Source organism: Schistocerca piceifrons, chromosome 3 (genome assembly GCF_021461385.2).
Source record: "Schistocerca piceifrons isolate TAMUIC-IGC-003096 chromosome 3, iqSchPice1.1, whole genome shotgun sequence".
In the NCBI taxonomy this organism is placed as follows: domain Eukaryota; kingdom Metazoa; phylum Arthropoda; class Insecta; order Orthoptera; family Acrididae; genus Schistocerca; species Schistocerca piceifrons.
The window spans coordinates 96,954,970-96,969,153 of record NC_060140.1 but is presented as its reverse complement, the minus strand read 5'-3'; the positions used below and the strand labels follow the sequence as shown (position 1 = coordinate 96,969,153).

The window sequence follows — 14,184 nt, the reverse complement described above, 5'->3', positions numbered from 1 at the left end:
TTACATTTTAATTTTGGATTGTTTACAAATAAAAATGCCCACAAAATTGTCGAATTTTCCTTCACAAACCAGAACGTCTAAAAGACTGTGAGGACTGTACTGTCTCAAGAACCCAAAGACCATGAAGTGAGAGTTATTGTGGCTCGAGAACATCAAGCTTTAACTTGGTCTTTGGAAACTCCTTCCACAAGTGAGGAGCAACATAATTTGATCAAGAGTGTCATGCATTATCTCCCCCTGCTTCACACAGGCTTAAAGTTACTTATCTCCAAAGTAACATCATACAAATTTTGATGGGAAGTGGGGTAGGTGAGAGATGTTTATACCCCAACTCCTGTTTATTCCTAACAATTTACCATTTTACTTAAATGTTTACAATTCCTGGGGAGCTTACGCTATATTACTACCACAGATAAAGCACATGGACAGGTGCTGCATGTTGCGGTTGTGGACCTTAGTATCCGTTCCTTTTTCCATGGCCAGTTCTACATGGCTCTCTCTCGTGTTACTGAAGCACACGAGCTCTTCATCCATGTCCCAAACCATACTACTTCAAATGGTGTACAGAAAGAAGCTTTGTAAAAATAAATTCCATGCATGCAAAGTCTCGTTGACAGATAGAAACAGACCCTGGGCAAAGCCAGGTTTCTCAGCTAGTATTATGTAACCAGCCATTTATTTATCACACAACACTCAAACTATTAAGCTTAGATGACAAGTTCTATGTGAGAATGAAAATCAAGTATATCTCCTTAAGCTGAAATACTTACATATCTAGTGTCTATGTCAAGAAGCAGACTGTGCATGTTCTGGTAATCAGAACTGTTTACGTACTCATGTACCCGTGGTGACCCAATACAGAGCAGCTTCCTCAAATTATTTTTCTGTGCTAAGTTCAGTATTACTGATACTGCACTGGAGGAAAACAGGTACTGAGCCTCTTTTTTGTCCCTCTCTGAAGGTTTCAGTAGCTGCAAAAGGAAAAGTGATATAAGCATCATTGGTATGGAAATTTCAAGGTAAACATTGGAAATAAATTAAGATATATTTTTGCTAAGTTGGTAGAAGGGGGTCCACCACAACAGGAATATCTAGGGCTAGATTTACAAAAATGGACAGAAATAGAAAGAATATGAAGCTTAAAACTGCTGACATTCATTTCTGAGCTATGTTTCAGTTTAAGAAGATACCTGTTCAAATTATTGTGCATATCTAACCAAATATTACTGATCATGGATCCTGTATTTTTACCCATAGTTTCTCACTGGGAAAGTGAGATATACACTCTAAGGTAAACCTGACCAACAGACACCCACCTCAGTGACTTACAAGGGGACCCTCCATATTGTAAATCACGGATCTTGATGCGCTTCAAATATGTTGTAGAGGCACTTACCCTGAGTACCTGGCTATCCAGTATTTTAGCGACGGGCCTTGGTTTTTGAGAAAATCAATTTTGAATTTCATTGCACACTTTGTACACCTGTAACATTACATACATTCTGAACAAGTCAGTGTAGCGCAGCGGTAAAGGTTCACAGCTACCGCGCTGGAGGTACCGTGTTCAAATCCTGCTAGTGTACTTTTTTTTTCTTTTTTTTCCAAAATCGACCAAATTTTTCAATTTTATTTCAAAGAATATCAACAAACAGTGTAAGGTGTGAGAAATTATAAAGATATATTCAGTTATTAATTTCTTCTGTCATACAATATTACAAAATTTTATTTTTCATCATCCACATTGCTTGACGTGTCAGAACAATATTGTGGGTAATACTTACCGTAGAAACAACTGAAGCACAAATTTTCGCTGCACCACGCGTATTTTATGAAAGCAACCATCTTGCAGGTGCAAGGTTACTTCATGAGCAATACCGGGCAATGCAATTCTTTTGCATTCAAAAAGATTTCTCTTTCATCCACTAGTTTCAATGCGAACCATGCGTATCTAATCATGCTTTCAAAATTAGGTGCGCTGAATTGATGTAAGATTAGCGAATGTAATTTTATCTAATCTTCCCTAGAAGCAATCTCTCTATTGTCTTTCATCAAGTCGGGAGCATTCTGAATAATTTTCGTGAAGATTTTCACCTGTGGGTAAAAATAAACATCTAGGGCTGGCAATAAGGCGTGCATTTTGGTGGGACCACTTTTAGGTTGCAGGTGCTCGCTTTCCTTAAATCAGTGGATAGATGATCATATAAAGTTGAATTGGTTTGCCCTCCCCACAAATCGATAATGTACAAAAAATGTTTTTGTCCCACGTGCGGAAGAATTACAGAACGCAAAAATTCTTTGTACACCAGTTTCGTGAACCTCCTGGATTTCGTGCAGGACACAAACTACATTTCTCTATTTCCCAGTTAGGACCAAATTTTCTGGACGGTTCTTGCATAAGTAAAAAAACATGGGATCACCTTTCCTGAGGCTGTTATGGTATACTGGGCCATATAAGAATGAATAGCTTTTTTCTCAGACGAGAAAAAGTGATCTATTATATGTTGCCTGATACTGGCAGCCAGTTTGATCAGTGTCGATTACGAAGTCACGGTCAAAATTCTCCATAAGTATTCTAGTTTGTATGTGGAATAGTTCGGCAGCTGCTGAAACTTCGTCTATCGTTGCAAATTCTTTAGAGCTGACGAACTTTGTAATTTTTCTTTGCCGAATCTTATGTTTTTTCTTGAACTGCTCAACCCAAGCATGGCCGGCCACGAAATTGAAGCTTTCCAATAAAAAGGGAAGACCAGCATTCATCGCCCACTGCTGTAGAGTTCTTGTTGTCACCTGAGCTCAGAAATAATTTTTATTATTTTCACAAGCCATTCTCTTTTTTTATGATATACTCAACATATATTTCATGTCAATATGATTTACCTGTTCCAAATTCTGCCTCACTTCAACGAACCTTTCGTAAGTCTCACAATCAATGGTTCTCCATTTATTGAGACGAGTTCCACTTCGCTTTACATCCTCTTTTCTTCGATATGGTATCGACTTATGTTTCAATCAAGAAACTCGATGAGATTGCAGACTTTTCAAGCTCCACTTAGGATGTGCTGCACCAAGAGCAACTGCTTTTTCCTTGTAGGACAGAGGCACACAATCTGTCAGTTCTGGCGCATACTCTTCGGAAAAGTAATCACCATCTTCCTCTATCCCCCTACACTGCAAAGTGAAGAGTTTTATTTTTATTGTCATTCGTCCGAAAGTGAAAATATTCATAAAAAAGTAAAACTTACTGCATCATATTCTCCTAATTCATCTTCTTCGTTGAAATCTATCAATTCATCATCAATAATGATCTGTCTTTCGGCCAAGAGATCCTGTATTGCGATACATATCTCATCGCCAATTGCAATGGAATTGGCAGAGATCATGTTAGGCAGTGTATTCGTTATGAGATTCAAATCGCGGAGTAGATTTTTGGCCTGTTTAATGGCATTTGTGATTTTGCCTTTTGATTCTTCATTCAACTCCTCTACTTGTGGATCTTCTTCTGGCTGCACTACTCCAGAAACACTTGGTTCTTCCATTTCACAGAATTTTTCTAACACGCGGAACTTGAGACGCTTTGTGAGCAACTGACACTGTAGTTAGATGCGAACATAAAGGAAAGCAACTACCATCCTCATTGGCCGGAACTAGGAGCTGACGTTCCCGTTATGGCTAACGGTACTCACGGGAGAGGGGACGATAATGGGCGGAGATCGATTTCAGGTAATGCAAGAAGCGACCATTGTACGAACATTTGGAACTCCTACTGCGAACCACAAATGGAATGAATATTTGAAAAAATTAATAAATGAATATATCTTTATAATGTCGCACACCTTACACTGTTTGTTGATATTCTTTGAAATAAAATTGAAAAATTCGGTTGATTTTGGAAAAAAAAAAAAAGTACATGAGCAAGATTCGAACATGGTAGCTGTGAACCTTTACCACTGCGCTACACTGACGTACTCGGAATATATGTAATATTATAGATATACAAAGTGTGCAATGAACTTCAACATCGATTTTCTCAAAAACTAAGGGCCGTCACTAAAAAACTGGATAGCCAGGTACTCAGGGTAAGTGCCTCTACAACATATTTGAAGTGCATCAAAATCCATGATTTACAGTATGGAAGGTCCCCTTGTTAGTCTGAGCTGACTGATTTCACAGAAAACTTGATCACACTCACAATTCTAAGACCAGTTATCTGTAAAAGGTGGTAACACTGTAGCCTGCAGCAGTTTGTACAGGAAAAGTGCTCTTCTTCTCGAGCTGTCCTGTGCTGTACTTGCAAATGGTTTAGCGTTAAAGAACACAAAGTGTTATGTGAAGTCCACTGTTCAAGGTCATTTTGTCTAACAATGCAAACCTCTTCGGGTGAATGAACTCTCCAATATCCACTGTGCTTCAGACAAAACTATTATAATAGCTGGGCAAAGTAGACACTAGCAAATAACACTCCTGCACTTAAATTTATGATTTAGGTTGGCATCAATACACCTGAACATTATTCCTAACTATGGTTTGGCTTTAGCCCCTGACCGTAACTACTTATAGGTGAATAAAAGTCAATTGGGGCGTTTGCTGACCTTTCTCTCTTTTTGCCCAACCACACTGTGTCTTTGAATGCCAGCCAACAGTCTCTCTAGCAGCAAAAGAGGTCCAGACCACCTTAAGCAGGAGACTAGCTATGCAAACAAATTATTTGTATAATTAGTGTAGCTGAAACTTTGCAATATTGTGGGAAATATTTATCTTTCTTGGCATCTTGATGAAATGAGCTGAATAATTCTCACTTAAAATGTGACAAAAGGTGGGTAAACTTTACGTTTTGAATAAAGGAAGCTACTCCCACGCAGCTATTACAAATTTTCTCATATTTCACTCCGCAATCTACCCACCATCCTAATGAGAGTAATTACTACAGTACCATCTTTACAGCTTAGTCCATAGTGTGGATGCAGTGAAAAACTCTGTTTTATAATATAGGATGATTCAAAAAGAAAGAACAGATTTCAACTGTGTATTACAGACAAACTATGAAACATATAAACAGTTTGTGCATGTTACTTAATATAGGGAGGTTCAAAGAGTTATGTTTCCACAGAAACTATACCATACATTCAACATGACCACCATGTGTCGCTCAAGAAACATCAAAATCATTGTCAATTTCATTCCACACATGAATCAATAGGTCCCTTTTTACTGAATTGACAGCTTCAATAATTAGATTTCTCAATTCTTGAAGGGTGGCTGCCATAGGCGAGACAAAGACCCCATCTTTTAAGAATGCCCACGGAAGAAATTGTAAGGTGTGAGGTGTCTGGTGATCTGGGAGGCCCAAAGCAATGAACAAGACCTTGTCATCCACCTCTTCTAACTGAACATTGTGATATGGTACTGTTACGATAATAAGGTGAATGTTAGGTGGGGCACCACTCCACATAAAAATGAAATCACTGGACTCGCCGCGAAATTAAGGAAGCAACCAATCTTGCAGCATGCCTACATATGACATCCCTGTCACAGTTTCTTCTAAAAAAAAAAGGCCCATAAACTTTGTGAACAGAAATGGCACAAAACACATTCAGTTTTTATGAGTCTCTTATGTTCGACAATGATGGCAGGCTTTTGTAACCTCTAAATTCTTATATTATGGCAGTTTACTTCACCCAACAGTTGAAACATCAAGTCATCCAAAAATATGAGTCCTTCAAAAAAAGTGTCCTCTGCCGTAATGTGGAGGACTGAAGCATAAAATTGGTACCTGTTGTTATAGTCACCAGGACACAATTGCTACAGTAACTGCAACTAGTAAGGCTTCGTATGCAGGGGTCGTTTCAGAACATGCTACTCTGTTGTTTGAGGAAGTTGAAGTTCCTGGCCTGCCCACCTTATGGGCTTCTGAGGGCACCAGGTGAATTCATCTCAGATAGGCTCAAAATTTTCATCAGAGGTGTGTGGCTGATCAGTTTTCTTCTATTTTCATATGCAATCAACTTCAAGAATTTTGTGTGCCAGTCATAAATCTTCTTGTGCAGAGGTTCTTGCTAAATCAACAGCATAATGCATGTTGCACTTAAGCAATGAATTGACTTTGTGCAAATTTCAATACACAAAATTATTTCTCTTGTGGTGTAGTCGCCATGTTGCTACAAACACACAACAGTGCAGCTATGTCGAAACTTGAACCTTCCTCTATCCAGTGACATGCATAATTTGTTTCTATCTGCCATAGTTTGTCTGTAATAAACAATTTCATTTTTTTTCTTTTTTGAATCACCCAGTGTAAGTTATATAGTGCAAACTGTGTAAGATTCAAGGAACCACAAGGACCAACCAAATGAGGCAGTGGAGTCACTAAGATACTGACCTCATATTCAGGAGGATAGAGTTTGCACAGTTCAGTCATCCTGATTTAGGTTTCCTGTTGTTTTCCTAAACAATTTCAGACAAAAGCCAGGATGGCTCCTTCAGCAACATCAAGGATAACAATTGTCCATCCTCATAAAAATATCCCTATATATTTTATGTATACATATATTTGACCTATTTACTATTCATTGTATGATGATGTCAAATCGTATGATGATGACAAATCCTATTTCACTGTGAAATGAAACAATGGTAATGCTGCTCTTCTGAAGTGATAGTTACCTTAGCTGTTGGTTTAATTCTTAGTGGAGCAACAGAGTATTTTACCAGTTTTTTTCCCTTTGCTTCTTCAACAGAGCTTCAGACAACCAGAACAACACACTATTACGCAGTCCCCCCGCAAAAAAACTCTGCTTAGTGAGCTTCCTTAGAATCCTTGCTAAGTATGTGGTATCAGATTCAAAAGATCTTTGATAAAATGGGTTCAGGTATTTTTCATCAACTGAGGATCAATCAACATGAGAAAAATTACTAAGTAACTGGCACCACCATTTCTCTGTGATAGTTAAGAAAATGAAAATGTATTAAATTATTGAATGCACACTTCTTCCTACCTGCATTTTCCCTCTGAATACTCCATGAAGTACATTTCTGTGTGAAATCAAGTAATCTGTTAACAGAGCTTTTCCACATGTCCACTCTGACCACCATATTTCTACATATTCATGGCAGTTCTGAAATTCTACTTGTCTATGACATAATACTACACATATAAATAGTCTGTTACGATATTGAATGTGTTTATCATCTTACTGGTCCATGGGATTTTTGGCAAGTCAAAAGTTTCTGGCACTATTGTTTGCAGTCATTAAGTTCTTGCTCCCTTCCGCACTAGATAGCTTCAGAAATACGAATCTATTAGAAAACCTTCCACACTACGTAACATCAGAAACATGAACCTTTTAGAAAACCTATTGTGACACTTTCGATCAGTTTAGGCCTAAGTCCTTCATGAATCCAGCCATGAAAGTCAAAATCGGACAACTTGTCTGAAAGAGCATCACATGGTATTCACTCAGTTTATTACACAAATTTTCTATGGGGTCATCATACCATGTCATGTAGGGGGTCTGAGCTCTACCATCTCAGATGGTTCAAGTGGCTCTAGGCACTATGGAACTAAACATCTGAGGTCATCAGTCCCCTAGACTTAGAAATACTTAAACCTAACTAAAGTACATCACACACATCCACACCCGAGGCAGGATTCGAACCTGTGACCGTAGCAGCAGCGCGGTTCCGGACTGAAATTTTTTTCCTGAAATTTGTATAGAATGCAGCTAAAAGACCTATATAAACTTCTAACACATTTCAGCTCCATCTGTAACATGGTACTAGAGTCATTTACATTAGACTCACTTTCTTCAGAACTTCTCAAGTTTGGTAAACAATTGTTCCTGGCCTAATAAAACTATGATCCTGATACTTGTCATCCTGACAGAACTCTTTGTGCTGCATACAGAAATAACATAAATGATGGTCAGACAGCAATACCTGTGATACAATCGGTCTTCACACTTGCTGGAAAATTTTCCCCCTCTTTTCAAAAGTAGTAGATAGATAGTAAATGGCACTAGAATCATGATCATTTGTCAGTGCACTGTCTATCTGTCTGTCAAAAAAACAATTAATGATGAACTTTCCTACAAAATAGCCCAATATGATACCAATCTCTAAAATTACCAAAAGTATCTTAAAAGTGACACCTCTGACTTTATAATTGTTACAACCACTTAAAAGGGTGCATTTAAGCCTCTAAAAGACAGTTATTTTCATTTTGGTGTTGTTTCAAATGACATGCAAAAATGTGGATTGCATTTGTGATAAATAAATAATAATTATGTAAATATACATGTTAGTTTATGGTGGATTCTCCATTATCTGCTTGGGATGTATTTTACACACACAAAGTGTAGACCTGCTGCACCTACAGTAACACGCCACTTTGGATGTAATTTACAAAACTTTGAAAATTTGACTTCACATCACACATTACCTATTCCTCATTAAAATGTGGGGAAAATTGGTTGTAATACTTTTTCTTTTTTTTTTTTTTTTTTTTTTTTTTTTGGCAAGGCTAAAGAAAGACAGTGCCATAGCTACTGCTTTCTTAACTTCATTTATGTTATTTCTGTATTCTGCACAAAAAATTGTCTCAGGATGGCAAGTAGCAGGATTGGAGCTCTGTTAGGTCATGAACAACAATTTGTTCCACTTCATTTTCTTCCAGTTCCAAAGCAATTGGACCTTGTGGAAACAGCTCTAATATCTGCACCAAGTAACAGATTGAGCTCAAATATGCCAGAAGTTTATATGGCCCTCTTAGGTACTTTATGTACAAATTTCAACAGAAGTGAAGCTAGCTCAATTGGAAGCATTTTCAATGTCTGGTCAATTGACAAAGTCTCATCCCTTGAAAACTTGCATAAAAAGAATATATAAATTTATATTTTCAAAAATAAAAATAATAGTAGATACTGTGGAGTACAACTCTTTGCAACTGAAAGGGAGCAAACATGTAGTTGCCAGCACCTACTGTGTCAATGGCACACTCCCAAACACAAAGTTCCACAGCTAGCTGAGAACTATTTCGCAAATTTTTATGGTAACACTGACATGTCAGAAAGTGAAATAACTACTGATTTTGTATCCAATCCCTCAACCAGCCATAACTTACAGTGCTGCCAGCTTGTGCAGATTCCCAGACTGAATTCTGAGGGTGATCAGGTTTACTGTCATGTTATTAATTCAGATTTATTCACTGTGGGGACCACCCCATTCCCAAGTTTGGTGTTTAAGACAGTAAATATGGCATGAATTCTCACAAAAGAAAGGGGAGAATTACATGTGTGAATGTGAAGATGGAAGATTTTCCTGGTAAGCAATAGTAAGGAGGTAGGTAGAGGGAAGGAGATTGTTGAGAAGAGAGCAATATGAAGCAAATTATAAATAAAATAATTTCTCTAGGACACAAAAACAGAACAGAGCAGCAGGCAGTATGCTCTTTTTTCCCCAAAGTACATTGAAACCTCTTGATGTTGGTACAGGTGCACTCTCGCAAGGAGATAATTCCTATTTCGGCTTGTACAGTGACATACTATTCCTCCATAAGTGTTTTTATCACGCAGGAGACACAAAATTGCTGCCATCGAATGCCATTGCTATTTTAGCCAATTATCTTATATTAGGAAATTAAGAGACATTTAGTATTAATGTTTACATGAGAAGAAGGGAATTAGTGCAGGGATCAATTTCATTACCTATGGAATCTGCGAGAGCAGTAGTCCAAGGGTTATTATGAACATTGAAAAATTGAGTTTTATATAATAATGTGCACCCCAGACAGAGTTTGAAATTAATTCTGGGTTAGCATGATTTAGTACAAATTTATTTACTTATTTATTTATTTCTTCAGAGGAAGAACTCAGATATATTATGTAGAAAATGCAGCACTTCCTTCTCAGGGAATATAGTACTTCAATATGAATCATGAATCATATTATTACTGCTGGCAGTCTCAGTAGGTATCCATGGTTAATGGTGCGCTTCCACATGTTCTGCTGAGTTGTTCTTCCCATTTTCTGCAAAATATTTTCACAACCAATCCATCTGTCTTCTTCAGGTGCTGTGAGTTCTGAGTTCAGTTGTTATGTGCAGGTTTTCAGACATCTTTATTTTGATAGACTCTCCAATAATGCTGTTCCAGAAACTTGGCATTTGCGCCATAATACTGGCCTCACCATATTTCATTTCATGGTTTTATTCGATGCAGTGCTTGGTGACAGCTGATTTGCTTGACTGTTTAGGTTGGATGTGACGCTGATGTCCCTTGTATCTCTCCTCAATTGTTCTGATAATCTGCCCCATGTAAGATATGCCACCTTCACATGGAATGTAATACACATCCTGCTTTTGGAGACAAGACTGTCTTTAACTTTACAAAGAGTGAGATGAAAAGTAGTTGAAGGGAGTGAAACACCATGTTCCCATATGAGTTTACCAATCTTTCCGGGTGGTGGGCCAGCATAACATGGATAAGTGAGTTTTGCCTTCTCTTCCTCGCTTTCAGTCTCAACCTGTTTTTCAGGTGTTCTTGATTTGACTGCATCAACCATTCAAACTCATGACCAGAGTACCTGTTCCTCCAGAACACTAAATGTAGATGTAGTAATTCTTCAGTGAGGCTCTCCTAGTCTGAAAGTCTTCGTACTCTATGGAACAGAGCTTTCAGCATTGAATTTCTTTGTGATGTATGGTGATGGCTCGAGGCACAGACATACAGATCAGTGGTATTTGTTGTGTTTTGTTTGGTTTAGGACACAAAAACAACTAAGTTAATGAGAGCCCATGTCATAAGCTTAGACCATCAAGAAGTAAAAGAACTGAAAAGTGACTATATATTAAGCCCAATCAACGGAAGGAAAGCGAAGTAAGAACAAGGACTTCCTCATGCAGAAAGGTCCACAAAATAAGAAGTAGAGACAGCTGAGGTCCCGAATCAAATATTAAATGTCATTCGCCATATTGTTATGACAGATAAAAAGTAAAATGCAGTCGACAGCCTGTGCTTTGTTTGCCAAAACAGCCAACAATGCAGACAGCAAACATATATGAGAACATAAGTGGTTAAAAAAGGGCATTCGGTCAGGAAATGGTGAGGTGTTAAAGGTTGACGACAACGGGCACAAAGTGTGGGCACTCACCACTTAACAAATGGTGATGGCTAAATCAACAATGCCCAATACTCATCCTAGCTGTAACGATATTGCGGCAAGTAGGCCAAGATGAGGTCGGCCAAGCTGCTGGGACAGGTTTAATTCTCCAGAGCTTGTCCCCATGAAGAGAATACCAGTGGTGATGCCAAAATAACACCACCTGCCAAAAGATGGCAACATGGAGATCATCCAAAAGGATCGAAGAGCTAGTGGACAGAGGTAGGAGAGCAGCCTTGGAAGTAGCATCAGCAGCCTCATTTCCCATCAGACCAACATGACCAGGAATCCACATGAACCTCACAGTGGCCCCTAAACAGTGAGCAAATGGAAGGTTTCTTGGATGTGTTGCATTACGGGATGGACTGTGGACTGCATACAGAGGCTCTGAAGGGCGCTTGGAGAACAGGAGCATATGACACAATTAAAAAGCCAGTGTCGCCGGATGTATTGGGTGGCCTGATCGAGGGCAAAGAGCTCCACTGTAAATATTGAGGAAAGTTCTTTGAGCCAATACCAAAAATGGTTGGTGCCAATGATGAAGGCACACGTGACACCATGGTCAATCTTAGAGCCATCATTCTGCATGAAGGTGCTGTCACTTTGTTGCGTGCAAAGGTCAAGAAACTTACTGCAATAGATCGACCCACAGTAGTTTCCTAGTGAATGAACACAGGCCGCTGCCTGAAGCTAAGGTGGTGAAGGGTTCACACCCATTGGGAACGTGGGAGATAGCATGAAGTAAAACTGCTGGAGTAGGAGCCGAAAGCAAACTTCATGAGGTAACAGAGAAGAGGGAATGCCCCATACTGGAAGTCAAGGGAGTCATCAAAAAAAGGAGGCGTAGGATGGGTGGCTAGGCATGGCAGACAAACAGCATGCATATCTGCTGAGGAGAACATCATGCTGGTATGACTGTGGCAGTTTGGCAGCTTCTGCAAAGAGATTCTCAACCAGGCTAGTGTAAAAGGCACCAATGACCAAACGGATTTCACAATGGTGGATTGTATTAAGATGACATAAGATGGACGGACATGCAGATGAATAAACAAAACACCCATAGTCTAAGTTTCGAATGGACAAGGCATCAGTACAAATGAAGGAGAGTGGTCCAATCCGCTCCCCAAAAAGAACAACTTAGAACACATAGGACACTGGGAGACTGGATAGTGTGTTGCCAGGTAAGACACATAGGAGGACTAAGAAAGTTTTCCATCAAGCATGAGTGTCAGGAATTTCATAGTTTCAGTAAACAGAATAACAACAGGACCAAGATGTACAGAAGGTGGAAGAAACCGATTGCACTGCCAGAAATTCATTCAAATTGTTTTGTCAGTAGAAAAGTGAAAGGCATTGTCGATACTCCACTAGTAAAGATGGTCAAGACATCACTGAAGATGCTGCTCAAGGAGACAAGTCCATCAAGAACTGCAATAGATCACAAAGTCATCCATGAAAAGGGAGCCGCAGGTGCCTGGTGAGGAAACAGGCCATAATAGGGTTAATGGCTATAGCAAAGAGGATGACGCTCAGGACGGAACCTTGAGGTACCCCGTTCCCCTGGAAGAAGGTGTTCGACAAAGCCAAACCCACTCACACCTCAAAATCCCAGTCCTTTAAAAATTCCTGGAGGAAACAGAACAGTTGGCCTTGGAAGCCCCACATGTATAGGGTATGGAGGGGCCAGTCCTCCAGCACGTGTTGTACACTTTCTCCAGATAAAAAGTCAGTCACAGTCTGGTATTTCTGCAGAAAACCATTCATGACAAAGTGATGAGATGGTCAACAGCAGAATGGCATGTGACCCAATCTTTCAAGTTTAACCAGTTTCAAAGTTATGACTTATAGTAATGTTTTGAAGTGTAATGGGCACTTGATTTTAAACTTTTTCAGCGCACATCTTTCGTACTATAGTCAAATTTAGTGCTAATTATTGTAATGTTATGAGAACTATCTAATGTATTTATTTATATTGTAATGACTATCATTTGCCATTAGCATTAAACATTTTTTGTCTTAGACTTCAGTCAGAAGAAAAAGTAAGTGTACTAAAGTAGGGTATTTTGTCTGATTTTTTTCATGTACTGTGGTGGAGGAGAACCACCTCCAAGGGAACTGATAGCAGTGCATTTGCTTGCTAACTGCGTGGGCAACTTGGTGAGAAAGTGTGAAAAAGCTCATTAAAAGTGTGGAAGTGCTTGTGGAAAATACTGATACAAGTGAAATTTTCTGTCTATTGCAACCCATGAGGATTTATTATTTGAAGCAAGACAGGACTTGTATCAAATGATATGTATCTTTAAATGTAATCTTCGCTTACCCAAAAAGGACATCACTTATGATGAAGAAGCCGAATTTTTGTTAAAAGTATAGCTTGTGGATATTTTATGTAAATGTACAATACACAGTATGAAGTTATTTTATATGTGGATTTTCATATGACCAGTTCACATAAGTATAAATTTGAAAAAAAAAACTTATGTACTGTAGTTTTGATAAGATTTCTTATGTAATATTTTTTTGGGTGTAAATTTTAAACCCAATTTCTAGAGTCACTTGTGATCATGAATTGCCCAGTTAGCCATTTGCAATATCTATCTGGTCAATCCAATGAGTGGGTGATGTGACAAAGCAAGCTGGGATATTTTTACTTCCCCTCTTGTTTTACCATCTGCCTCCTTAAATTCATCCTTTTTACTTTTAACTATTTACCATTAACATACATGAATTTAATCTCCATATTCATAAAAGAGAAAGACTGGCCCTCAGTTTTACAGAATATAACACCAGATCTAATTTTGTGCTTAGTTTTACGTATGTAACTGATTTTCTAATTTATTTTAAGTATTCCTGGTTAGTATCTTTTATTATAGGGTGAAACCATTAATTGTTTCATAACTTAAATTCTATTCTTGACGTATAAACAAATAAAATTTCTGTACTAATTACAAACATTTGGAAGACGAAATACTATTAATCTTAAAGTATCTATTTAGCTATATTCAAAAACATGTAAGCAAAGCCAGCCCTTAAT

General features: G+C 38.4%; 1 protein-coding gene across 1 annotated transcript in view; it reads right to left on the bottom strand.

Moving 5' to 3' along the window:
• The window catches only part of LOC124788312 (rRNA N6-adenosine-methyltransferase ZCCHC4), a 73,856-nt gene that overhangs the window by 39,925 nt on the left and 19,747 nt on the right, over positions 1-14,184 (bottom strand). Inside the window, exon 4 of the mRNA XM_047255547.1 lies at positions 771-971. Coding sequence (XP_047111503.1) covers positions 771-971 — 201 coding nt within the window. The remainder of the gene's footprint in view (positions 1-770; positions 972-14,184) is intronic.